The sequence below is a fragment of the Mus caroli genome, chromosome 12 (genome assembly GCF_900094665.2).
Source record: "Mus caroli chromosome 12, CAROLI_EIJ_v1.1, whole genome shotgun sequence".
NCBI lineage: Eukaryota > Metazoa > Chordata > Mammalia > Rodentia > Muridae > Mus > Mus caroli.
The window spans coordinates 78,182,953-78,210,924 of NC_034581.1; the positions used below are offsets into that span (position 1 = coordinate 78,182,953).

At 40.1% G+C, this 27,972-nt stretch overlaps 1 protein-coding gene across 11 annotated transcripts in view; it reads right to left on the minus strand.

The window, feature by feature from the left end:
- The window catches only part of Numb (NUMB endocytic adaptor protein), a 133,864-nt gene that overhangs the window by 11,692 nt on the left and 94,200 nt on the right, over positions 1 to 27,972 (minus strand). For 6 of the 11 annotated variants that reach the window (XM_029484590.1, XM_029484591.1, XM_029484592.1 and 3 more), the window contains 3 exons: positions 26,698 to 26,772; positions 5,349 to 5,423; positions 2,461 to 2,601 (listed from right to left, as the gene is read on the minus strand). In XM_029484590.1, the coding sequence (XP_029340450.1) occupies positions 2,461 to 2,601; positions 5,349 to 5,423; positions 26,698 to 26,772 (291 nt within the window). Of the gene's footprint in view, positions 1 to 2,460; positions 2,602 to 5,348; positions 5,424 to 20,121; positions 20,155 to 26,697; positions 26,773 to 27,972 lie in introns of all 11 variants that reach the window. The other 5 variants (XM_029484588.1, XM_029484586.1, XM_029484593.1 and 2 more) reach the window with 1 other exon arrangement.

Consider the following 27,972-nt stretch of genomic DNA (forward strand, 5'->3'; position numbering starts at 1 on the left):
TTATGTGCTTTCTTGTCGTTGCTGTATTAAATCTTACTCTCTATACATCTTAAGTTCGGTCTCAGTGTCTTCTTGGGTGCGCGGCTGTCCCGAGGCTTGAGTAAGTGCCTCCCTTTGGGAGTTTTGGAGTCTTTCAGGTCAACATGTAGAACTCTCAGCACCTCCTTCAGCACCATGACTGCCTGCCTGCTGTGATGCCTCCTGTCATGATGATAATGGACTGAACTGATAAGCCAGCCCCAATTAAATGTTGTCCTTTATTAAAGAGTTGCTCAATTAAAGAGTGAGAGTTGTCTTGGTCATGGTGTCTCTAAGATCCCAGCAATAAACCCTATGAGAGAAGTTGGTACCAGGGACTAGAATATTGCTGTGACAGGCCTGAAAGTGCTTTTGTTTGGAGGAATGTGGATTTTAGAACTTTGGATTAGGAAACCAATGGGATGCTTTAAGTGGGGCTTGATGGGCCATACAAGTAGGAGCATGGCAGACAGTGGAACTGAAGGTGATTTGAACTGTGGGGGCCTGGCTCAGGAAGTTTCAGAGGAGAAGAATTTTAATATGTTGTCTAGAGAATGTTCTTGAGATATTTTGGTGAAGAATATGGCTGCTTTTGCTCTTGTCTGAAGAGTCTGCCTGAAGCTAAGGTGAAGAAATTCAGGTTAATTGCTTTGACAAAGAAGTCTCCAAAAAGCCTAGCATAGACTCTGTCCTGTGGTTCACTCCTATGAAAATGTAGAACATTTTGAAAATAAAAAATGTATGGTTCAAAGACTAAAGGGGCAGCAGAAGTGGAATGGAGCCAAATCCTGTGTTCAAGGATATTAAATGAAATTAAGGGAGTGGTGACCTTGGGGCAAAATCCCACCCATATAAACTTATTGTTTATGTGTTTGCAAATGAACAAGAGGGCCATGTTCTAGTCCTAGCAAGTTGCAGAATTTGGCAGCTTTGGCCACATGGTTCTGGCTTTAGAGTCAAGAATAGAAGGAGTTACTGGGACAAATGATGCTGGTTAGGTGGTGCTAAGAAATTAGCAGTGATTAAGAAGAGACCAGCATCACTGGGATGAAATTTTCTGGGAAATATTTTCCAAGAGCACAATGGAGTTGTGTGTTAGAGATAGACCTTGTGCTGCAGCTGGACTTGGTAATGTGTAAGAATCATTCAAATGGTACTGGTTTTGAAGGCATGAGGGGATCATGGAGAGCAGCTGAGGCTTGGCACTGTGAGAGGCCAGGAAAGGCCATTGGTGAAGGTATAAGGCCTGGGGTTTCATCTCCAGCACCACAAAGAAGAAAAATAAATATAAATAAATCTTCATTCAGGTATAAGGCCTATAATTTCAGCATTTAGTGGGGCTGAGGTAGAAAAACAAGATTGAAGTCAGTTTGGGCTATAGAGCAAGGAGGCTTTGTCTCAAAATAAAAATCTATTTCTATGCATTAATTTCTATCACAGTCCAACCCTTCCTTTCTGTTCTGTGCTATGTGCATGTGAGTGTAGTTGGTGTTGAAATAGGCCAGAGACACTGAATCTCCTGGAGCTGATGTTGTGGGGATCTTAAGACTTTCTATAGGTACTGGAAATCAAACTTGGCTAATCAAGAGAACACAAAATCTATTAGATTTTGTTTGCTTGCTTTTTGCTTTGCAAGACAGGGTTTCTCTTGTGTAGTCCTGGTGTCCTGAAACTGTAGAATAGGCACAGGCTGCCCTTGAACTCACAGAGATCTACCTGCCTCTGCCTCTCAAGTGCTGGTATCAAAGGTATGCACTCCCACTGCCTGGCTATAAACTCTAGTCTTATAAAATAAAACAAAAATGGGGCAGGAGAGATGGTTCAGCAGTTAAGAGCACTGACTGCTCTTCCAAAGGTCCTGAGTTCAAATCCCAGCAACCACATGGTGGCTCAAAACCATTCGTAAAGAGATCCGGCACCCTCTTCTGGAGTGTCTGAGGAGAGCTAAAGTGTACTTACATATAATAAATAAATAAATCTTTAAAAAAACAAAAACAAAAACAAAACAAAAACAAACCAACAACAAACTCTGCAAACACTTTACAGATGAAGAGCTTCAACTCAAAAAGCTCAGTAATATGGTGACATGTTGTATCTGTGCCATCTCGTGTCCCCCACTTCCAGTGCCCAATCTCTTTGCTTTCTGCTTTCTTTCTTTCTTTGTGGTGCTGGGGAATGAACCAAGGTATCAGCCAATGAGCTCACCAGGGCACCTCTGCTTCACTTTAATAACTCTATATCTTGGGCAATGGCTTTGCGTTCTGATTTCCAGCTCATGGGCTCAAAGCAAGCTTGAGAATTACTTGAATAGAATCTTATTAGCGTAAGCAGCCTTAGCATCATGTTCTTATTAAAAAAGTGTAGTGGAAACTGCTTTGCCAACACTAGCTGAAAGCAGCTCAGCTAGAATCCTCATGACAGCATATGCCATGCTGGACTTACCGTGTCTTTGACAGCCATGAAACAATGACAGATCCATCGCCGAGTGGTGCCATCACGACATATGTAAGAAAAGGCTCTGTCAAAGTTCCTATCTGGGGCACAGAATGAAACTTTTTCTATTGTCTGGTCAACTATGAGGTCCTAGAAAATGGAAACCGAAAGCAAGAGAAGGCTTATGAGGAATCTGGTCTTCTCAGAAGCAGCACAGGATGTTCATTTTGCAATGCAGAATCCCTACATAGGTTGCAACTTGATTAGGAGGCATCACTTGGCTCAAACAGTTCTCTAACTTATCTCCATATGCTGAAGTGTGTATGTGTCAGTTGGTTCTAGTTCAGAGCTCTTCCACAGTAGTTGCCACGTTCAATTTGACAGTATGCATACATAAACAAATGGTTAAATCCTCTTGGTTTATTTGCAAATACAGCAAAAACATATAATACTGAGTTCTCACTATATATCATACAAATCAGAATGATAATATGTATTATTCTATACTTCCCCCTTTCAAATAACTGTATCTCAGCTGGAAGTGGTGGCGCACACCTTTGATCCCAGCACTGGGGGGTGGGGGGTGGGGCAGAGGCAGGTGGATTTCTGAGTTCAAGGCCAGCTTGGTCTACAGAGTGAGTTCCAGGACAGCCAGGGATACACAGAGAAACCCTGTCTGGAAAACAAAAGCAAAAACAAAAACAAAAAAACTGTATCTCCATCCAGTATAAAGTTTTTAGTTCAAGTATTCTATTTTTAAGATGTAGAGTTTTCTTTTTTCTGATTCCTTCCTTCCTTTCTTTTTTTTTTTTGAGACAGAGTCTCACCACGTAGCTATAGCTGTCCTGGAACTCAGAGATCCTTCTGGCTCTGCCTCCTGAATTGGGATTAATGGCATGTGCCACCATGCCCAACCCTTACATTTTTCTTTTTTTCCCCAGAACTTCTGAGATTATCTAGCTGTTTATTCAATAGTAGCATTTTTTTTTCATATCCCTCAGTGCAATTTTAATGCCCGCTTTACAAGTTCTATCTGCTTCTGTTAGATTATTTTAGGGTTGCATTTCAGTTTTCTCTGTGAGAATGAATCACAGTTTCTATCTCTTTGTATGCTAGAGATTGGTGCATCACCACAACATAGTTTCTTGCTCAAAGAAAGGTTAGGGACCTTAAGTTCAGACTTCTATGTCTATACTAATTTGTGCAGATCATAGCATGATCTTGTCACAAGCACTAATTCCAACATTGTATTAATCCTTGATAATAGGTAAAATATAAAGGTGGGAAAATGGATCCAATACCGATATACTGCCAATTACAAGCACATGGTGGCTCACGCCTGCAATCCCAGAACCTGGGAGGCTAGGTCAAGAGAACTGATGCACATTCAAGGCCAAACTGGATTGCTGCATACTGAACTCAAGACAAGAGACTGGGCTACACAGAGAGACTGTTCCCCTCCACTCCCCAACTCAACTAACCATCTACCAGTAACTTATCAGTCAACATGGAAAGAATGAAATTCATAAATGTAGGTTCTAAAAAAGCAGCCATCAGAGGGCAAATCAGTTTCCAAATACAGTAAAAAACAAATGCATAGCCATGAGAGTGACAAATTTGCTTGGTATGGTGGCACATGCCTGTTGTTATTCCAGCACTTGGGAGGCTGACGCAGGGGAATTGTTAGATCAAACTCAGCAAGACCGCAAAATCTCTCTCTTTCTGTCTCTCTCTCTGTCTCTCATTCTCTCTCTCAGATTTTCTTATTTACTTTATTCATGAGTACACTGTAGCTGTCTTCAGACACATCAGAAGAGGACACCAGATCCCATTACAGATGGCTGTGAGCCACCACGGGGTTGCTGGGAATTGAACTCAGGACCTCTGGAAGAGCAGTCAGTGCTCTTAACCACTGAAAGCACTGTCTCAGCAAGACCTTTTTTCAAAAATAAATTTCATCCAAAAAATGTATTAAAAGGGTACACGTTTAAAAATATACTTAAAATCTCTTCTGCTGAAAAATGTGTTAAATTTAAGCCTATAAATATTTTTAGCATTTCAAAGGTCTGAAATATTGCTATATTAAGCCATTTAAGAATCATTAAACTGAGCCGGGCGTGGTGGCACACACCTTTAAATCCCAGGGCTCGGGAGGCAGAGGCAGGCGGATTTCTGAGTTCGAGGCCAGCCTGGTCTACAGAGTGAGTTCCAGGACAGCCAGGGCTATACAGAGAAACCCTGTCTCGAAAAACCAGAAAAAACAAACAAACAAACAAACAAAAACCAAACAAGAATCATTAAACTGCTCGTCACACCGGTTTTTGATTCGCATAACTTTATCCAAATTAACTTCTGGTTAAAAAGCATTTCCTGACTTTAGGTCTTAAGAAAATTTATTACTGATTAATTGACCATGCATATCTTGGGCGTTTAGGGTCCCTTTCTCTGAAATGAGTGCTACCTAGAATACCGTGTGAACCTACAGTGGACCTCGCCTCTCAGGGCTCTCAGCAGCCGATTCATTCAGCCCTAAGACATTTCCTTAAGGAACAAGGGCACATTTAACATGTGGCTTGTCATCTAAAAAATTACAGTAAAAGATACATCACCTCTTATATTCAAGAATCTGAAAAAAGTAAATATAGAATAAAAACAGAACTCATCTTAGCATTAACTACTAATGCTTGGTACATAAAATGTGCTACGTTATGTAGAACAAAATGCTGAGAGATGAAGTTCATAAAGGAAATGAGTTCCTGGACACTAAAACAGTCTCTCAAAGGCTGTACTTTGGACACAGTGGCAGGATGTTATAGAGCTACTACAACACTTAATGGCATTTTATCACTAGAGATAAATCACATGAGAAGTAGCATTTAAACTCACAAAACTCTTACCTTAGTTTTCTCATCCACAACTCTGAGCCCATCCGCTGACACCCACAGAACGGCCTTCACTGCTTTCTTTCCCGTCTTTTAAAAGAGAAGGGGGAGGGAGGAGACACATCCATACATAATATTAAAAAGAAAACGAAACTCAGAAAATACAGATTTCCATCTTCCAACAAGTCACAAGGAGAGAGGAAGCGCAGCTTCAGGATAGATAGATGCCCAAAGCCAGGTACTCAAACCAAACTGCAGAGACATTCAGGAAGAAACAAGGCAGAGCTAGGACTTCAGAAACACAACACAAATCCTAAGATAAACTAAATAAAGGAGAAGAGACAAATAAAAGTAGAACCAAGGTAACACATTCCAGAAAAGGCAAAGAAGTCACAACAAGAGTCTTCACCCATTTAAAACTCAGTGGAGAAACCTAAGAGTCTGAGAATAATGAGTACATAAGGAGTTACACCACAAGGAGACCTGCAGGTACAGAGAGGGACAGATAAACCTCAATCAGCTCTGAACCATTCTGCTATCCTCTGAAAACTAGTGTGACCCTTTGTCACCTGAAATTTTCAGTTAAAAATGGCAAGAAACCATAATTAGTCTATGAACAATCTTTTAAAAAGTAATTATTTATCCCCTCAAGATTAACAATAATTTAGCTTAGATTTAAAAAATTACTTATTTATGTATTTTCTGTGTAAGGATGTTTTGTCTGCATGTGTATCCGCACACCAGAAAGGGAATTGGATCCCATGGGATGAGAGTTATCGGCAGTTGTGAACAGTCATGTGGGTGAGGGCACTGAACTCAAACTGCTGAGCCACTGTTCCAGCCCCAATTTAGCCAATTTTTTAAATTTAACATTACATGCAGGGAAACATTCTGAGGGCATAGGAAGATTTTAAAATTACAGCTAAGATAAGGGTTGGTTTTATTTGTTTTTTCGAGACAAGGTTTTTTTGTGTAGCCCTAGCTGTCCTGGAACTCACTGTATAGAGCAGACTGGCTTCAAACTCAGAGATCTATCTACCTCTGCCTTCTGAGTGCTGGAATTAAAAGCATGCACCGCCATGGCTCTTTTGTTTTTTGTTTTTATGTTTTTGGGTGGCAAACAAGAATCACTTTAAGCGAGCTGATAATTTATTTCTTCTTTGAGGGAATCAATGGCACTTAATGCCCTTTCTTAACTTGCCTGTGGATATAAGTAAATTAAAACAAATAAAGGCTGAGGGTGGATATCAGATTGTCATAGAAGTAGACCAAAGGGAATCTGGTGCTAAGTTTAAACAGCAGCTTCTAGAAGAACAGGGAACAACAGAACTGCTACACCCCTCTCCATGTCCCCAAGTCCAGGAATCCTGGTTGTGGAAGCATTGTCTTAGTTTAAAAAGCAGCTAGGACCCACTCCAGGCTTGTCAGCTCCACTGCAGCCACCACTACAGACTGGGTGAGATCTGAAACTTTTTAGCCACTGCAAATAACAAGACCACCTCACAGAGCGCTGAAAAGCAATACTCTGAGAACACATACCATCAAGGCAAAGGGCACATAAGTCTGGGACCCTGAAAATATCTCAGTGTGGGTTTGAAAGTAGACTGGGCATGAAGCAACAGGAGACAGTCAGGAGGAAGGCCTCATGCACCTTCTAGGGAACTGGATCTTAACTCTATGGGCAACTGAAAGCTACTGAAAGAATTAAACACAACCACTGATTTGTATATCTGCTCTTACTTATCACATTTGATTGCGTGTGCACAGAGGACTCACTGGAGTTGGCTCTTTCCCGCTATCGTGTCATCCTGGAGATTAAACTCAGGCCACCAGGCTTGGCAGCAAGGGTCTTTACCAAACACTAAGCTACCGCACCAGCGCTAGATTTGCATTTTTAAAAAAACCTCTTATTTTTAATTGTTCTTTATGTTTGTGCACAGGTCTGTCTGTGGCTGTCAGAGGTGGGTCTGGCTCCTCTGGAGTGTCAGTTACAGGCAGTTATGAGCTGCCTGAGGTGGGTACTGCGGCCTGCACTTGGTTCCTCTGGAAGAGCAGCAATGCTCTTAACTCAGTCAACTTTCCAGTCCCTAGACTTGCATTTTAAAACATCACTTTGCAGCAGTGTACCTGAGGTCAGATAGAGATCAATAAGCAAGATTCCAGGCAGGAAAGAATCAGGATGGAGCTATCTTGACTGAGATTGCAAAGGTGGTTTTACACAGTATAGGGGAGGGGATAGGTTCCTGTCTTGTGTCACTGAGTGGAAAAGTAGCTCTGGCTAAGATAGGAAATTTCAGGAAGTCTAAGGTGTCTGTCAAGCACCCAGCTATGTGGGGTTCAGCAGACAACTGAATAGAGTCATTAAAATGACTTGATTATTGTTTTCATTTGTACATAAGGAGATATGACTGTGTTGTCAAATTGACAAGGGATGGATTGTGACAGCTATTCTGGGTTGTCAACTTGACTATATCTGGAATGAACTGCAATACCAAACTTACAAAGATCTTGTGAAAAGGAATGAAAGAAAGGCTTAGGTCTAGGCATGATGGTACATGCAACTACAGACATGTATTCTCAGGCACAGACCTATGCACAGACATATAGACAAGGTCAGCCTGGTACAGAGTAAGTACCAGGTAAAGGGAAGCTTACGTCCAGGCATGGTGGTATACCTAGTTGCTTAAGTCAAACACTAGTCTAAAGTTGCTGTGGCTGTAATCCCAGCATTCAGGAGGCTAAGGCAAGATCATGTGTTGGAGTAAAATAGATTACATAAGGAATTCCAGGCCAGCCCAATGTAAGGAAGACTCTATCTTAAAAAACAAACAAGGTCAGGAGAGATGGCTTAGTGGTTAAGAGCACTTGATTTTTGGCCAGGTGGTTGTGGTGGTGCATGCCTTTAATCTCACCACTTGGGAAGCAGAGGCAGGTGGATCTATGTGAGTTCCAGGACAGTCAGGGCTATAAATACAAAAACAGCAACCGACTTTAGGAAAAGATTAGCTTTAATAGTTCAGGTCCTGTACAATCAGTTGAGAAAGAAACCCTCCTTTGGTCTGTAACACAGGAATATCGTCTGAGTTTCCAGACTGCCAGCCTACTTGCCAAATGCATAAACTCATGAGCCAACTCTTAAAATACTCAATCTCACACAGATTATCTCGCATGTATGCATGTGCACCCATGTTCACCTATCCTCAAGATGGCGTCTCTGGAGAACCTGACTGGCAGTGAAGTGGAAGTTAGATCAGAACAGGCTGAGAAGTAAATGAAAGGTAAAAAGATTCTAGAAACACAAAACACACTCTTTAAAAAGTTTTATTAAGGGCTGGTGAGATGGCTCAGTGGGTAAGAGCACCCAACTGCTCTTCCGAAGGTCCGGAGTTCAAATCCCAGCAACCACATGGTGGCTCACAACCATCTTGTAACGAGATCTGACTCCCTCTTCTGGAGTGTCTGAAGACAGTACTTACATATAATAAATAAATAAATAAATCTTAAAAAAAAAAAAAAAGGTTTTATTAACTGAGTGTGGTGGCACACACCTCTGATCCCAGCACCTGACAGACAGACAGAAGCAGCCATGTGAGTTCAAGGCTCTGTCTGTCTCAAAACAAACAACTATGACAACAACAGGCTTAATTTAAGGCTAGATGTGGTGCTGAATGCTTGTAATCCTTGTAATCGCAACACGAAACAGGTTAAGGTAGGAGGCATTGACACCAAGACTATACTTTTTTTTCCTTAAAAAAAAAAAAAAAACTTTTCCATAAAAAGGAGAATTACACATAGAGCAATGAGGCAGGCAGATGACAAAGGATGTTTAGAAGATTGTGAAAAATTAGCATGCACTTGCAGTTATTCTAGAGGCATAAAACAAGTCTGGATTCAGTGCTACTATTTAAAAGCTAAACAAAGGATATAGTTTCTGTTCTTCATGTGCAACATATAGGCACATGCATTAAAAGGGTTAGAGTACCTGGGCTTCTTAGAAAGGTAAAATGGTAGCCACCTACCACCACTACTTTACTGCTACTATTAATTTCTTCTAAAGTTGTGATTTCAGGTATACTAAGTTAAGGACATTCGTTTTTTTCCTTTTTTTTTTTTGTTTTGTTTGTTTGTTTGTTTGTTTTTGGTTTTTTGAGACAGGGTTTCTCTGTCTCTGCCACCACGCCCAGCTTAGTTTTTCCTTTTTTATGTTCAAAGAGTTTGCTAAATATCTGCTGTAGGAATAGAGAAGGCAGCTATCCAACGACAGAAATAGCTGTGAATGGCCTAGAAAGCCCTTATCATGTTCACTGCAGATTCATCACACATCACACTATACCACCATAAACATCAGTATTCAGCATTGGCAGCAACAAACAGCAAAAGGTTGGCCAATTGAAGGTAGGGGAAAATAAGTCACTTTAGAATTGTTCTCCTTGATAGATTCCTTATAATATTCAGAGATTTTCTAAAATTCACTCTTGGCTCAATTTTATGGTTATGGAAACAAAAAAATGATAGTAATGTATTATATACAAGACAATTGGATTCTGGGAGAGGCAGTGTCCAGCTGTGAACCCACTAGTGAGCCCATCAGGCTGCTATTGATAGTTCTAAACCCACAGTCACACAGATAGTCTTGTGGGACACAATGTGATTGTGGAAAGAGATCTGTAAGAAAGAAGTGGGGCAGAGGCTGGGAGTGGGAGGGCAGTAAGTGAGGCTGAAAAAGAGTAACCAGAATGCATTATGTGACGTCGTCAAATAACAAAACCTACTAATAAAAAAGGTAGTTCAGAATGAGCATGAAGTGTAGGGCTTATTGTGGTAGAAATACTTCCTCCAAAAGCTGCATAATTTAGACACTAATAAAACTGTGGTAGTGGTACTGTACATGTGAGAAACTAAGAATGAGTTCATTACCGTTGTTACAACACATTCTGGCTTGGTAATCATTTCAAGGTTACGGGTAGAACTCACACTGGCTAATGCTGCCATAAAGCATTTAATACTAAAGATTAAAAAAAGTTCCATACTGAAGACCAAACTTGCCTATTTTCCAAAGAAAGAAAGTGGACCTAACACAGACAGAATTTTAGTAACTTAGAATGTAGTGAAATCTAAGCAGAAGGATCAAGCTAACGTATGCGCGAAAAATGACCAGTGACGAGTGTAACTTCCAAGTGGTCACTTTACTTGCTAAATACCCAGCTTGAAAATGAAAAATTAATATCTGCTTTAAATTTCTTTTATTATGAGCAAATCTTCTAAATTTTATTTTCTTTCTTTTCTTTTCTCTTCTTTTTTTAAGACAAAGTTTTACTATGTAGTCTAGGCTGGCCTCAACTCTTTGTTAATCTAAACCCATATGGCTACTAAGCAAGCAGTCTTTGACATTGAAGAAAACTACTACAGTCAACTACAGCCACTGTGAGACCTGCTGCTAGTAAGAGAACTACACATTCTGTAATTCTTGTTTGCCTAATTTGGAGACAGGGTCTTGCTACCTTTGAACTCTCTGTGTAACAGCTGGCCTTGAGCCTGTGATTCTCCTGCCTTAACCTTCTGGAATTACAGGATGGTGCTACTATGCTGCGGTATGGAGTGCTGGGAATGAACCTTATGCATGACAGTCAAGCACTTTGCCAACTGAGCGGTATCCCCAGTCCTTCAGAGTGATTAAGCAGCAATTAACTTTTAAAATAAATTGAAAGCCAGTGACCACAGCATGCTGGTGACAACCTCTGTAGACTAGAGGAGCCTTCCATTGCTTTCATTTGACACACTAATGCTACGCTGAAGAAATGAGTTATACTTATAGGAACGGGTTTGTTCATTGTTTAAGTCAGGGATTGGCACATTCTCTGTGAAGGCATTGTTAGCCATATACTCTGCACGGCAACTCCTCAACTGTCATTGTAGCACAGAAGAAGCCACAATATGTGAGCAAACGGGCATGGTCTCTTTACAATAAAACTTGATTTTCAAAGACAAATATGGTGGGCTATGCTCTCAAGATTTTTCTAGAATGTAGTCATTAGCTGAGTCTTTGGGAAGATAATTCATTATTCAGCACTGCCCCCCATATTTATAACCTATCCAGTATTAGACTGTGACTCACTCTTTAGGGTTTTGTCTAAATCTAAAATTCTATGATTCCCAAGATCACTAATGAGGTGGCTCAGCATTAAGAGCACTGACTGCTCTTCCAGTCCTGAGTTCAATTTACAGCAACCACATGGTGGCTCACAACCATCTGTAGTGAGATCCAACGCCCTCTTCTGGTGTCTGAAGACAGCTACAGTGTACTCACTAAATCTTAAAAAAAAAAAAAAAAAAAAATCACTAATGAGATAAGAACACATTGCCATAAACAGAACTGATGAATTGATCATTTGGAGACAAGATAGGTTAGGGTAAAGCTTAGTTCTGGAGAGCTGAGGTTTAAAAGGGCGCAGAGTGTTCTCATGTCAGCCAAAGAAAAGAGATGCCACAAAGACCCCAGCAAGCAAAGTTCCCAGAAGCAGCACCTATACTCAGAGATAACTCAGTCACCACAGAGTAATAATGACATAGTAGCTAGGCAAGCATGATACAATGTCCCTTATAATAAATAAGAGACCTTTTTTTTCCACAGGGAACTTGGATTCAGCTGTTGTTGTTTTAAATTTTATCTAAAAATTGAAGAGAAAGGCCTTGAAGTCACTAACTTGGTACTGGAATTTCTGAGGATAATGACACGCTGAACAAATATACGCACACTCTCCAAAGCAATAAAGCATAGAACCCGACTCCCCCAGATCGAAGGTAGGCTCCATGTCTAACGGCTGCTTCATTAAAAGTTCCCATTCTTTTCCAACTACATTACCAGAAACTCTGTCTGCAGCCTCAGTCTCAGTGCTCTCTCCAGAGGCCTTCATTGTAATATCTAAGTTTCCCTTCTGTTCTAACAGCATTTGTTACTGTTGAAAACTTTGGTAATATTTCACTGACTGACTCTGTATTATAGAGTGAACTTGAGAATATACATGTCATTTATTCGTCCACTAAATCTGAATATTGTAGAGTACAAACTGAAGGCCACATACTACTCTGGGCACTGAAAATTTCACCACAAACAAAACAGGCGAAGATCTGAGTCCTCGGAGAACTTATGCTACAGTGATAATGAGACATGGAAACAAATAAGGAAAGAAAGTGCATGGAACGACAAATGAGGTAACAGCAAGACAAAGCTGGGAAGGGAACAGGGAGCATGTGTGCAGACAATGGGAGTGGGACTCTAAGACAGCTGTAAAGAAATGCTTCATTTAGACAAGACTTCAAGCAGAGGAAAAAGATGGGGAAATGAGTCGTGCATATCTATGTCTGGATGGTATGTGTTCCACACAAGTTACAGAAATACAAAGGCCCTGACATAGGAGTATGCCTAGTGTCTCTTTTGAAATTATTAATAAACAGAGTAGGATGAGTTGAGAGGAACAAGGACAGAGTGAATATCTATACTATGACTTATAAGGTCCAGAAGATTCTTTGGTAAAGACATTACTGCTGAGGTTGGTATTAATCATGAGGCAAAATTAAATAAAGGGGGCTCAAGAACCTGTCTTGGATTCCTATGCCATACCATTTCTATGACAGAAATAACAGTACAAAGGTCAGAACATCTGGCATACACAATATTGTGTGACATCATCTACGGAGAGTTGCATGCAGAGAAGGACCCACAACTAAGGAAGGAGACAGAGATTTAAGGAAAGCTAGGGGGTATACGATTCTCTATACCCCAGATGAACAATGTTTCAAGGAGAGTCAAACCGTGCCAAATGTTGACAGCAGTCTGGGATGAGGGTGGTACTCATTGCAATAATGTGAGAGACTTGAAGGGAGCAGCTAGTGAAAAGCCCAAAGCCAAGGCAGTGGTGGGTACTCAACGAGATCCACAAACAAGATGGTGGAACTGAAGACACCAACACACTTCTCTAAAAATAGGTTTTATCTTTAGGGCAATCTACTGGAGAAAGAGCTGCCGAGGAAGGAGGGGCTGGAGTAAGAGCTGAAACAGGAAGAAACCACTGGACACTGGGCATGGAGAAGATGCTTGTCAATCCCAGCACAGGGCAGAGGCAGAGGATGCAAGTGCCAGCCTGCCCTAATAAAAGGAAGAAGCAACAACATACGGGCACAGGTTACAGACAGGCAAGTGGATGTGACACTGAAACTGAACCCAGAATTTCACTCACACCAGGCAAGTGCTCTACTACAAAGTCACAGGCCTCAGCACTGCTGGGTCAGTGAAGTAGGAAGCAAGCTGAAAAAAGTGAACAGAGTAAGAAATTCTGAAAGGGTTCCTTGTTATTGTTTGTTTTGTTGGGGTGGCAGCTTTTTGCTTTTTTTTCTCACTATGTAAGCTCTGCTATTCTGAAACTCACTATGTAGTCCAGGCTGGCCTCAAACTTCCTGAGATCCACCCACCTCTGCCTCCCAAATACTGGGAAATTCTGAAAGTTTAAGGAAAAACAAAGAAGTATAAAAGTTACCTAAAAACAAGAGAGTAACTGCAATGAAAATCACGACGTCCTATTCACCTTTGTTAGGAAAGGATTGTACATTTCTGTACTGGCTAGTTTTGTGTGTCAACTTGACACAGGCTGGAGCTATCACAGAGAAAGGAGCTTCAGTTGAGGAAATGCCTCCATGAGATCCAGCTGTAAGGCATTTTCTCAATTAGTGATCAAGGGGGAAAGGCCCCTTGTGGGTGGGACCATTTCTGGGCTGGAAGTCTTGGGTTCTATAAGANAGCANGCTGAGCAAGCCAGGGGAAGCAAGCCAGTAAAGAACATCCCTTCATGGCCTCTGCATCAGCTCCTGCTTCATGCACTGCTTGAGTTCCAGGCCTGACTTCTTTTGGTGATGAACAGCAGTCTAAAAGTGTAAGCTGAGCCTGGCAGTGGTGGCGCACGCCTTTAAATCCCAGCACTTGGGAGGCAGAGGCAGACGGATTTCTGAGTTCGAGGCCAGCCTGGTCTACAAAAGTGAGTTCCAGGACAGCCAGGGCTATACAGAGAAACCCTGTCTCGAAAACAAAANAAAANAAAANAACNAAAAAAAAAAAAAAAAAAAAGTGTAAGCTGAATAAACCCTTCCCTTCCCAACTTGCTTCTTGATCATGATATTTTGTGCAGGAATAGAAACACTGACTAAGACAATTCCCTAATATGTTTTATATACTAAAGCTGACTTGAGACTTAAGAACCACTGAGATGCTATGAATACAGTGTGTGTATGTGAGGACTTCTGAAAATTAATAATTTACTCCTTAAAATCTAAAAGAGGTAAATAACCAAGACCTTTAAAAGATCACTACATAAGAAAAAAAAGGAGGGCTGGAGAGATGGCTCAGTGGGTAAGAGCACTGACTGCTCTTCCAAAGGTCCTGAGTTCAAATCCCAGCAATCACATGGTGGCTCACAACCATCTGTAAAGAGATCTGACTCCCTCTTCTTGTGTCTGAAGACAGTGTACTTAGATATAATAATAAAAAATAAATCTTAAAAAAAAGGAAAAAAGGAGACAAAAGGTGAATATAAAAGTTTATGGTTACTCTCGTCTTTTGTCTCTTCTTTCCTCTCAAGTCAAGGTTTTGTCCTATTGTACTTGTGTGTGTGTGTGTGTGTGTGTACACACATGTGCACAGAAGACAACTTTAGGTGTCATCCTCAGAAACACTGTCTGCATCCTTTGAGAGAACGTCTCTCACTACTCTGGAACTCGCCAATTAGGCCAGTGAGCCCAGGGATCGTTCTGTCTTTGCCTCTTCAGCATTGATGTTATCAATGTATGTGTGCTATTGTATCTACCCAACAGTTCTTACATAAGTGCTACGGTTCAAACTCAGATCCTCATGCTTGTTAGACTGACTTAAGCTATCTTTCCAGTCCCTGAAATATGCTTTCAAAAGGAAAAATAAAGCAAATCCTAAAAATTATCTAAGAATACAAGAAGTATGACTTGGGGTAGGTCAATGATATCTGCAAGAAAAGTTTGATTTTTGCATATGGGAAATGAACTAAGTAGGCAAGCTCTTGAACTTGTCTTCATATGTGGTAATGTGTAGTCTCATGAACTACCAGCCAATCCACCCAGCTATTGTAAGTAGCAAACCAAAAATCTGGTCAGGGCATATTGTAAGCTACAAAGCTCAATATAATCACTGGTAAATGACGTAAGAAGAGACCTCAGGAATAACGTAGGCATTTTCATCTATAGAGTTGGTTCTCTTATAAAATGTGATAGAGACTTCTTATACTTAGCTCACTAGATTTCTCAAATATATTATATGAACATCTTTCAAATGTTTAAGTGGCATGTAGCTACTTGGTAATAAACTATTTGTTTAACATGGCAGCCACACTAATAGACGTGCACATAATAATCTCTCAAAAGCTGAGAATATCAGGGGCCACAGAGAACAATTAGCTAGTTTGGGAGAAGTTATGCTCGGGTGCACTTTTCCCTCCTTTCCTTTTTAGATGTTCCTAGTACAATTCTGTAACCCATCAGATGTGTATGATTTTCTTCCTGGAGTTTCTGGAAGCACTGTTGTCACCATGGAGGTAAGCAAGAGTGACTGGATCAAGAAGTGAAATTGGGGAAGAAGAAGGTGGCTTTTTGGCTATGACTAATGAATTTGAAATCAAGACTAACTTCTTCCACATACTTTTATGTAAGTGTGTGGTAGAAAAAATTACTATTGTTCTCTTTACATGGAACATTAATCCATACAGATTCAAAGACTAGACAGCATAATAATTTATGAAGAGATGTACTAACAAAAACTCTTTACCACCTGTCATTTATATTGTGTTTTTTTGAGACAGCCTGGCTAACCTCAGAGTTAATATGTAGATGAGCCTTAACTCCTGATTCTTCTTCCTCCATCTCCATGTGTTTAGAATTAAAACATCTCCTACCATCGTGTGTGTATTCTTGGGAACTGACCCCAGGCCTTGCACATGCTAGACAAGTGTGCTACCCTGAGCTATACTCATTGCTTACTTCCATTTTCAGCATGAGTCAAGGTCTTGCTAAAATGGCAAATTTTCAATTATTCTACCTTAGTCTACTGAACAGATAGGATTACCTGTGTGCCAACATGCTTGACCCCTCAAATGCTAATGTATAAGATTCTTCATTTTTAGGGCTGTTAGGATGTCTTAGCAGACTAAGGCATTTGCTGCCAAACCTGAAGACCTCAGTTCCATTCCTGGGGCCCATGTAATGGAAGAACAACTGTATTCTGATAGTGCCTCATGGCGCAAGCACATGCACAGGTACACACACGGACACACACACATGGACACACATACATACTACATGTAATAAAAAGTTAGAAACATTAATTTTTGGCTTTTGCTAAACAATAGCCTACTAGCAAACTCAACACATCAAGTCTTTTCATCCTGTTTCTTAAGAGATTAATGTAGGGAAAGAAAGAATGATAACACCTGGAGTGGTTTGAATATGCTTGGCCCTATTAGGTGGTGTGGCCTTGTTTGAGGAAGTGTGTCACTGTGGTGGTGGGCTTTGAGACCCTCCTTCTAGCTGCCTGGAAGACAGTAGGCTGTTTGTTGCTTCCTTTGGATAAAGATGTAGAACTCTCAGCTCCTTCTCCAGCACCATGTCTGCCTGGGTGCTGCCATGCTTCCTGCTATGATGATCATGGACTGAACTTCTGAACCTGTAAGCCAGCCCCAGTTAAATGTTGTTCTTTATAAGAGTTGCTGTGGTTGTGATGTCTCTTCACGGGAATGGAAACCTTAACTAATACACCTGAAAACCCCAAAAGGCTCAAGATTAAAGAACAGTATTTTAGTTAAAGTACATTCCTGGTGATGTTGTAAGTAATGCTTTTTCTTTCTTCTTTTAGAATAAAACTGGGCTTACTGCAATTTTATAAATTATATAACAAAATTGTTCTGCTATAAAAAGGGTTCTCCCCATAACATAAACATGGTTTCTTTATTTATTTAGAGTCTAGTATGTAGCTTTGGCTGTCCTGGAACTTGCCATGTAGGCCAGGATGGCCTCAAAAAGCACTAAAAAACTTGGAAGTTTTATTTTTATTTAATGCACATAGAGTTGTTTTGCTACATGTATGTCTGTGTACCATATGACAGTATCTACAGAGGCCATTACAGGGCGTCAGACCCTGTGGGACTGGAGTCACAGACAGTTATAAGCTATAATTTGGGTGCGGGGAAGTGAGCCAAGTTCCTTGAAAGTACAAGCGCTCTTAACTGTTGAGCCATCTCTCTAGCCCATGAAAATAATTCATATTGTCATATATGTTCATGGTCATCAAGTTAAGATTGCTTAGTGTTTTTAAGACAATATTGTGGGAGTAAAAGTCACTAGTAGGACTGACTAACTCATTTGTTTTATTTTTTTGAAGCTGTGCCTTGCTGTTGTAGTACTAGCTAGTCCAGAACTTACTACATGGCCCACGCTGGACTTAAAACTTATGGCAATTCTCCTGCCCCAGTGTCTCAAGTGCTAGAATTACAGGTGTGCACAACACCTGGTCACTATTAAAAAGATCTCCAAATAAGCTGAGTGTGAGTCTTTAATTCCAGAACTCAGGAGGCAGCAGCAGGTGGATCTGCAACTTTAAGACCAGCTTGAACTACATAAGAGAGACCCTTTATCAATAAGCAACAAATAAATAAAAATCTCTAGGTTAAAATGAAGTGTTAGGGTCAGCCATGGTGATGTGCAGAAAGCATGAACATCATGAGTGGAAGACTAGACTCTCAGGTATTTAAGGACTGCCTGACTAACAAGATGCTGTCTCATACAGAGGGAAGGAAAGGGAGAGGCACAGAGAGGATAGCTCAAGCTCAGCCACAGTGCTTGCTTATCATGCTCTAGGCCCTGGGTTCCATGAGCTTTAAACTACTGGGAAAAAAATAGTTCTTGAAAAGCTATAATGAAAAAGTAATTTACTAGAAATAAAATTCAAAGATAACTATTATTCTTTAAAATGAAAATTGAATGGCTAGGGATGTAGCTCAGCAGGTGGAGTGCTTGCCTAACATGCGTGCGTGAGTCTTTGTGGCACTAGATGAAGGGATGCTCCCTTTGGTAACTCCAGCACTTTCAGAGGCAGGAGAATTAGTGGTTTAGGTGCTCTTTAGCTAAAAGGCAAGTTCTAGGCCATCCTATGATATAGGAGACCCTGTCTCAAACCCCCCAAATAACAGCCCCCTCGCCCCTCTCCCGCTCCAGGAGAACTGAGGCCTGGAAGCACAGGCTTATATTCCCAGTTATTTGTTAAGCTGAGGTAGGAGGAACATCACTAAATCCAGGCCAGCAAATTAATAAGCTCATGCCTCAAAATAGAAAATAACAAAAGGCTGTGGATACAGTTCACAGGAGCACTGGCCTGGCATGTACAACCCCCAGCACTGCAAAAGAAAAACTGAAAAACAAAAGTGACTGTATAGCACAGTGTTTAAGGGTACGGACTCTGGAGACAGATTATCAAGGTTTAAATCCAAGCTCCACTTAGTGGATTTGGAATTAAAGAAGCCATCTGAATTCAGCTTCCTCACTTATAAATGTTATTCAAAGATTAAAATGATTCATAAGTTTTTCATGTCATATAACTTTAGCATTGTGGCAGTTAGAATCTGAGATTAGGTTGGCCTGTGACACTGGTTGTGAGTACCCACGTGGGTGCTAGGAACTACACTCAGGTCCACTCTAAGAGCAGCAAGCACTTTAACACTGGGCAATTTCTCCAGCCTCTTATTTTGTTCCAGTGTTGGGAGACAGAGCAGAGGGCCTCATGCATGCTAATGCTGGGCACACTCTGTCTCTAGGGGACATTCCAGCCCTGGTACTCGTGAGGATCTGAGCAGTGAACAAGTGTCACTAGGAAAGAATAAGGGCACCTATAAAAAGAGCATCCATGCAGCAGATTTTGGTAGACTATTAATTACAACAGATTTTCCTAGATCAGCAATACAGGTTAAAGATCACAGCTGAATCTTCAAAGGTAAGTTTATGTACTTTCACAATTTATTCCTTTGAAATTTAACTTAGATTAAAAAAATAATATTAAATGTAAATTTGGGGGTCCCTTAAATTTTTACCTGGATCTAATTTTCTTTCTATTTCTGTCAGTTTTGGGCCCTAATTAAGATCTACCTGTTAAAAATATAGATAATGCACTAACAGAACTGTTTTTGAAAGATCACATAGCATTTACATAATAGCAGATGTTAAAGAGATCAGAGATCATTAAAATAACTTACTTGATTCATTTATTGGGTTTTCCCAGAAATGAGATTTAGTATCAAAAAACCCAAAAAACAAAACAAAACAAAACAAAACCCAAAACCAAACAAAAAACAAAACAAAACAAAACAAAAAACCCAGGTAATATCATAGACAGCAACTAATTCATTAATTTTTATTTAAAAGATTTTATTTATTTATTATATGCAAGTACACTGTAGCTGTCCCCAGACACTCCAGAAGAAGGCGCAAGATCTCATCGCAGATGGTTGTGAGCCACCATGTGGTTGCTGGGATTTGAACTCTGGACCTTCGGAAGAGCAGTCGGGTGCTCTTACCCACTGAGCCATCTCACCAGCCCCATTAATTTTTATATATAGTCAGATCTATTTCTGTTTTGCAAAGAAATCAAGGTTTTATTCTTTTAGCAAGTCAGTGCTGTACCGGGTGTAACTCCTTATATGAACAAGCACAATCATGGCATTAAACTTACTTTTCCAAAGAAGCCTTTGAAGAACTTCCTTTCCTGGAGGAACAGGGGACAAGTCGAGTGCTATTATTACATAGGCTAAATGTCCCAGGTTTCACATCAATTAAGACATACAGAAGTAAAAGAGAAGGAAAGATGGGAGAAGGGCTGGGGATGAGTTTTATAGAGTTATCCATACCAGGAGTGACAGGGGAAAGGAAAGGTGCGTGAAAATGCAGGGAAACACATGGCACGACCTAAGAATCCAAGGGAAGAGAAGAACTCAGAGCCTGTATTCATGCAGGACAACTACTCAATTTAGGAATCTCTATTTTTCCAACAGAGATTATCCAAATTTGGCAGCAGAGAAAAAGATTAGAACATACGAGTTGGGCATGATGTTGCATTTAAAATTCATAATAACAAATAAAAGGTTAGTTCTACATACATTTTGCTACTTAAAATCAACGGTAGTCATTGTGGTGGCACATGCCCATCATCCTATCTCCTTAGGAGGCTGAGACAGGGCCTCCTAAGCCCAGGAGGTCAGGGTCAGCCTTGATATCATAGTAAAAACTTGCCTCCTAAATAAAAATAAAACAGGAGCCTGAGAAGCTGCTCGGGTCAGCCTGGCCTTCACAGTGAGATTCCAGATCAAAAGCAAGCAACCAACTTGCTGGCAAAGCACACTTCCCACAGTGTGTAAGGCTGAGTCTGATGCCCCGGCACTGCAAACCTAACAGAACACAACAAAAACAACCCATAAAATTAAGTCACGAGCACACATCCACAGTCTCAGCATGCCCTTCAAGTCGTCACAGGGGTCCCCATCTACTAGCATCAGTCTGCATATAACCCGCTCATCAATTCTACAACACACAGGGATAAAGAGCAGGACCTGCTCCAGGGGAGACTAAGTAAAGCTAAAGTTTACACTGGGGCACAGAGGAAAAATGAGAACCAAACCATGTTCATGGGTCACAAATGGAACAAGAAACAGGGTTTTGTTTAACTGTTCTTTTAAAGCAAAGACTCTTGCATTGATATAGCCATATAATTATCAACTCTCAGGAGAAGGGAGCCATAACAAGCAATGGTCCTACCACCAACTGGTTTTGTTTTGTTGAGACGGTCTTACTATGTAGCCTGGAACTCACTATGTAGACCAGGTTGGCCTGAACCTCACAGTGGCCTCTGCATTCTGAGTTTTGGAATTAAAAGGGTTCACCACCACAAGTAACCCTACCATTAATTTTTAAGTACCGTTTACACAAACTGATTATTAAGTAAAATTTGAAGAACTTATGCAGAGTAGATAGGTTCATATTCTCCCAACTCAGTTTTATATTCCCTTCTTAAGGCTGAACTATACTCTTAATCCTTTACTTTTTATAATCAACGTTTGTTGCTGCAAAAATGTCTAGTAAAAGACCACTGTGGTGAAAAATGAGTTCATGAACTCATTCAGAGCTTTTAAACATGAGAACATTTGAAAGTCATAGATGGCATCAAATATTTCCACAAGACACTCTAAACTGAAGCTGGAAAAATAATCATGTGATCCAGGTAGCTTTGCAGCAAGATTAAATTATTTCTGCTGCCAAGTTTGGTGGCCCTAGTTTTGTTAGACTACGAGTAACGATCAGCTTTCAAGGATGCAGCCAAAGTTACAGATTCACCATTCTCACGGGGTGGGGAGGCAACAGTTAATTCAGCTCCTAGAAAAGCTCTTGTTAAAGACAGGGTTTTTTCTCTTTCTTATAAAAGACCCCAGATGTTAAAGAAAATAAGGTGACATGCAAAATGCATAAAAGACAGATATCAGATTAGAGAATATTAATGTTGTTTTAAAAACAAGTTATGATTCTTTTACCTGCTAAAATAAGAACATATATTAAAACAAATATATCAAATAGTGAATAAAAACCCCAACATACTAGAATTACTATACAATGAAATGAATCTAATCCCAAGGGGGGGGAGACACAGAGAGAGAGGGAGAGAAAGAGGGGGAGAGGGAGAGAGGGAGAGAGGGAGAGAGGGAGAGAGAGAGAGAGAGAGAGGGAGATTGATTCAGAAGACAGTGGAGTGAAATAACCTTTTACAATAAAAGGCATTTTGGATTACAGTGAAGCAAGGCAAAGCATGATATAATAATTATAGAGCTCACCGCTACGTGACAGTATTTATCACCCTATAACATACAGGCAACACAACTAAGCAACAACTGTTTCTAAAATTTATTCTATGCACTCTAAGTACTATAGTAGTAATTAGTGAATTATGTCACCAAATAAATTAGTTAAAAATAATTGTTATGCCAGGGCTACATAGAGAAACCCTGTCTCAAAAAACCAAAAGATGTTACTTACGTACATAAGGGCAAGAGGTGGCCCGAGGAGCACATTTTAAAAACTATCCCAATGCTATTTGCCTCACTTGAGAATGTCAGCTTTGCCAATCACTTCTAAGAGAACCTAATGCAATTCTGTATTATTCGGGACCATGTGGGGGAAGGTCTCTATAACTGTACGTGTAAATCACTTTCAATTTCCTACAAGGTTTAAACCTCTAGAAACGGAATTGTTTGTTTATAGGTCGCTCACATGACAGTCTGTTTTGCTGCTTAACTGGTATCCTAGCTTCGTAATTCTCCATATTTTAAAGCTTTAACGTTCAAACATACTCCAAAGGTATTTTGTTGTTTTAATTCTCTGTAGCTTTATATGCTCCTAAAATTTGTTTCCATTTATTTAAAATTCTTTCAGGAAACTTTGTGATCTTTATGCTAATAAGCAAAAAAAATATTAGTAACATAGTATTTGGTACAATTTTAGAACCAGGCACAGCAGGCTATAGATCCTAGATAAATATTTGTTAAAAGACAAGACAAACTTAGTATTTCTACAGTAAAAATTTGAAAGGAAGGGGGAAAAAAAAAACCATGGAGATATGTGGAGTCAAGGGACAATATCCTGAAGGCTTTCTATTTACTACAAGGTTCTCAGTATAGTACTAAAAGCTTATCTACAGACCCATGATGCTTTTGTCTGTTCACTTTTGTTTTTAGAGACAGGGTTTCTCTGTGTAGCCCTGGCTGTCCTAGAACTCTGTAGGCCAGACTGGCCTTGGAACTCAGAGATCCACCTGCCTCTGCCTCCGGAGTGCTAGAATGAAAGGCATGTGCCACCACCACCTGGTTTAGAACAGCTAAGTTTTACTGAGCATAATAAAAGTTTACCCCTTACCCAATTTTATTTTTAATACACTTGCCAATGTTAAGTCTATACAACTGTCCTAAGTGTCCTGGATATGCCAGGGGGTGATGCCATGTGATTTTTGGAGTCAGGGTCTCTCTGAACCCGGAGTGCACTAACTCACCTAGACTGGCTGGCCAGTGAGCCTTAGAGAGCTTTGTTTATACTTTCCCAGCTCAGGGATTATACCCTTATGGTTTTGTTTTTAACATAGATGCTAGGAAATGTAAACTGAGGTCCTTATGACTGTATAGCAAGCACTTCACCAACCAAGCTATGGCCCTGGCCCTGCATGAAAGGTAAATCTAGGTTATATTATGGTGAATATAAAAAACACATTAAATGTTATCTAAACAGTCCTCAAACAATATTCTTGCTTTAAAAACAAAAGGTGAAATAAAACAAAAAAAGTAGTTTTAAACTAGAAGGTGAGCAGAGTGGAGTGGCTTTCCCAGTATATGGGAGGTGGAGGTCAGAGGAGTAGGATCTTGAGGCCCTGCCTGTTGTCCATCTGAGTACCACATGTATGCCTGGTACTCTTGGAGGCCAGAAGAGGGTGCTAAACCTCCTGGAACTGGACATACAGATGGTTGGTAACCACTACGTGGGCACTAGAAACTGAACCTGGTCCTCTGAAAGAGCAGATCATACTCTTAACCACTGAGCCATCTTTCTGGCCCCTATTTGTTAATTGCAGGTTCTATTTTACACAATAAGCATATTTTTTCCTGTACATTAAAGACCTGTTTCTAATATTTTAAAAAAGTTAAGATCCAGATGAGGTGGCACACGCACCTAACCCTAGCACCTAAGCAGCTGCAGAAAATAACGTGCTCGGAGTTGAGCGGCCTCAAAAACCCAAATGAAACGGACAGACAGACAGCAACCTTTACAACACTAGATAGCAGTGCTAGAGGCTTGGCTCAGTAGAGTGTCTGGCTCCCATGAAGCCCTGGGTTTGATACTCAGCAAGAAAAAAAGATTGACTGTTTCTAAATTAAAAGATTTTCTGAAGTATAATTCCACAGTGGCCTCATAGACCTAAGTAATGTAAATTTTAAGACTTTAATAACAATAATTTGTTTAAGGATAATCTAATCATTTCCCAGGATTTTAAATTAAGAGTTATTTTTATTTTTAATTATGTATGGTTCTGGGTGTGGGTTTATGCCCATGTATGTGTGACCACAAAGGTCAGAAAAGAGTATTAGGTCCCCTGGAGTTGGAGCTACAGGCAGCTGAGAGCCACCTCAGTGGATGCTGGGAACTAAATGTCGGTCCTCTGCAAGATCAGCAAGCCCTTTAACTGCCAACTCATCTCCCCTCTCCTCCTTTCCTTGTTGGTTTGCTTTTCTCATTATTAGTAATATAGTCCTATAAAACATTTTTACACTGGGGATGGGGGCTCATGCCTGTAGTTCCATCGGTAGAGAGGTAAGGCAGGATAAGAAACTCAAGGCTAGCGTAGCCTACATACTGAGCTATACAAAGAAACAATTTGAAAAAAAAAATTCTTTTTTTTTCCTTTTTCTTTTCTTTTTTTGGGTTTTAAGGCATTTATTGTAGAAAGGTGGGAGAGAGAGAGAGAGGGAGGGAGGGAGGGAGGGAGGGAGGGGGAGAGAGAGAGAGAGAGGTGGCAATGGCCACGTGGAGAGAGGGAGCAAGAGAGAAAGAGTAAGAGCAAGAGGGTAAGAGAGGCAAGAAGAATTCTTAAACATTTCTTTAAGAAGGTTAAATATTTATTTTTAAAGCATCCTTAGTTAAACTCATCTAGTTTATCATTATTCTAGAGGAATGGAGAATTATTTTATAAGAAAAAATCTAAATTTTGTATTTCTCTTTCAAACTAGTCTTGATAAGAATGGAAAACTAAATGATCTGAGCCTGTATGTAATTAGGAACAGTCATATAAAGGAGCCAACCAGCAAAGCTAGTTCCATGGACCACAGGCCATAGACATAAGTCCTCTTCTCTTAACCCTGAAGAATGCAAGCAAGCAGCTGGGCTTCTAAAAATGTAAATGTCTACCACACCTGAGATAAACGGGCTTCTGCACACACACGACTGCAGGGCACCATCTGTACAGAGTTGCTTTGTTTTATGTTCAACAATTAGTTATTTTCCTACTTTTCCTCCTACAATAGATTCAGGTATTCCAAAAATAAGTCTATCTCTTTGATATATTTTAAATTTTTACATGAGGGAATATAAGAGGTAACATAAACTATATCAAAAAAGCAGAAAAGTTTCGGTTATTAAGCAAATTGAGAACTAAAAGCACTCATTAGTAGCCAAACTTCGCAACCCCAAAGTGACATGAATTCAATGCTATTGGGGACAGGCACATGCAGAAATAATGCCTCAAGCTTCTACAGCACAGTGGGAATGGCTACACACGGGAGAAGGCAGGCTGGGAAGAGGGCCTGAAGAGCTAGGGGACAGAGCATCCTCAGACATACTGAAAACAGGACATTAACACTTCAGTCTGACCTTTTATCAAATGTGAATACTTTCTCTCCCTTACTAAATACACACCTATGAACGTAGTGTGTAGTCTATGGGGTAACAGGCAAAGAAAGCATTATCCATCCTGAAAGGGAGTTGTCCATTTCAAGTTTATAAAGAAGTAAGAGAAAGTAGGTTGTCCGTGTCACAGGGATTTAAAGATAGATGTAGGTGTGAAGATAATGAGAAGTCCCTCCCAAAGTAAACTCCATCAGGCCTCACACAGGTGCTTTTTACTTTGTCCCGGGAAAGCTGTTTCTTAGAGATTTAAAATTAATAGCGTATAGTCCAGGTATCACAAGTTAGCTGTAACATTTCTGGCTGGTTTTAGAATATTTTCTATCAGATTTCAAACTGCTTGTTTCGTATGGGCCATAGTAAGTGAAAGGTGTATTTTGGATGATGTACGAGCAAAAGTTTGGTCTTTATAATCTGTACTTTTTAAAAAAAAATTAGATATTTTCTTCATTTACATTTCAAATGCTATCCTGAAAGTCCCTTATACCCTGCCCCTGCCCTGCTCCCCAACCCGCCCACTCCCACTTCCTGGCCCTGGCATTCCCCTGTACTGGGGCATATGATCTTCGCAAGACCATGGACCTCTCCAGTACCCTCCCAGAACTATGTATCTAGCTGCATATGTAGCAGAGGATGGCCTAGTCGGCCATCAAGGGAAGGAGAGGCCATAATCTGTACTTTTGAATAAAGGGAAAATGAGATGTTCTTTTTTTTTCTTCTTCTTCCAGTAAGCCTACATCATTTCCCTTGGGAAAACACACTGCTCTTACTGGATACTGACAGAACACAGATCAGGACCAGCAAACCACCAAATACATACAGCTTTCAATCTCTTTACGGCATCTTCACAGATGTGCATTCCTCTTGACTCATCAACTTCTACGTGGCCGAGGTACTGTGGAGAGAAGGGAAGGCGTTAGCTCCACCAATGCTCACTGAGGCACTATTCTCTAGTAGATAGCTGAGGATACACAGGTAAACTTCTGCATTCAAGAAACTCCTGGCTCTTGTAGAAGGTAATCTTAATTTTATTCACTCAGTATTTTCAAGGAATAAAATTTAGAATATTTCAGAGTTATTAGGGGAATAAATGAGAAAGTACATGATAGTCACTAAATGTTACACGAATTATGGGATCAGTAGTGTAATAACCTAAGTGAGATGCAATTCCTCTACCTGTACACTTAAAAACAATCCTAAGAAAAAGTATGTATACCTAGCAATAAAAAGGACAAACAGGAACAGCAAAATGGCTCGGCTGGTAAGGTGCTTGCTGCCAAATTTGACAACCTGATTCCAGTTCAGCCCCTAGAATCCACATGAAGGAGAGACCCAACTCCAACAAACTGCCTTCTGACCTCTACACGTTCACCACAGGGTATTCTCCCCTCAAAGAGAAGAAGAAAAGAACCAGGTAGGAGACATCCAAGAAGCAGAAGATATTAAGGAACACAAAAGCTTGGGAAACTTTTCCTCTGACTTGTTTTTGAAGTCCTGGGCTAAACTTGGGCCGTTTAATAAGGATCTGCTCCTATAACTGGCATATCAAACACTTTCAGAGCTAAATCAATAGACAGAGCATTTCCCAGGTTTCCTGTAGAGCAATAGGTGGTGTATATATGACAGGCTTTGAAAACTGGATAAATATGATTAGCATATCTAAGTAAAAAAAAAAACCCAAAGTCTTTTAAAATTTGGAATTTTCTAGGTATAGATATGATAACTGAAGTAGAAATGCCTATAATCAAAATCCAATCAAAAAGTCATAATCAAAATCCAGATATACTAAAAATACTGCATATATACCTTTAGAATATATGTATAAGGTATATATGAAACATAAATATTTACACTTAGACTTGAACCCTAGCCATAGGATATCTTACTATAGTTATATGCAAATAGTAAAGCTTTAAAAGTTCTGAAAACATTTCTAGTCCTATGCATTTTTATATACAGGATATAAAACAAATGTTATTTACTTGATACAGGATACAAAATAAATGTAGTTACTTACATATGATACAGGATAGAAAGCAAATATACTGGAGTCACATGCATGTGCTCCTATACCCACTTTCTACAGCGCTGGGGC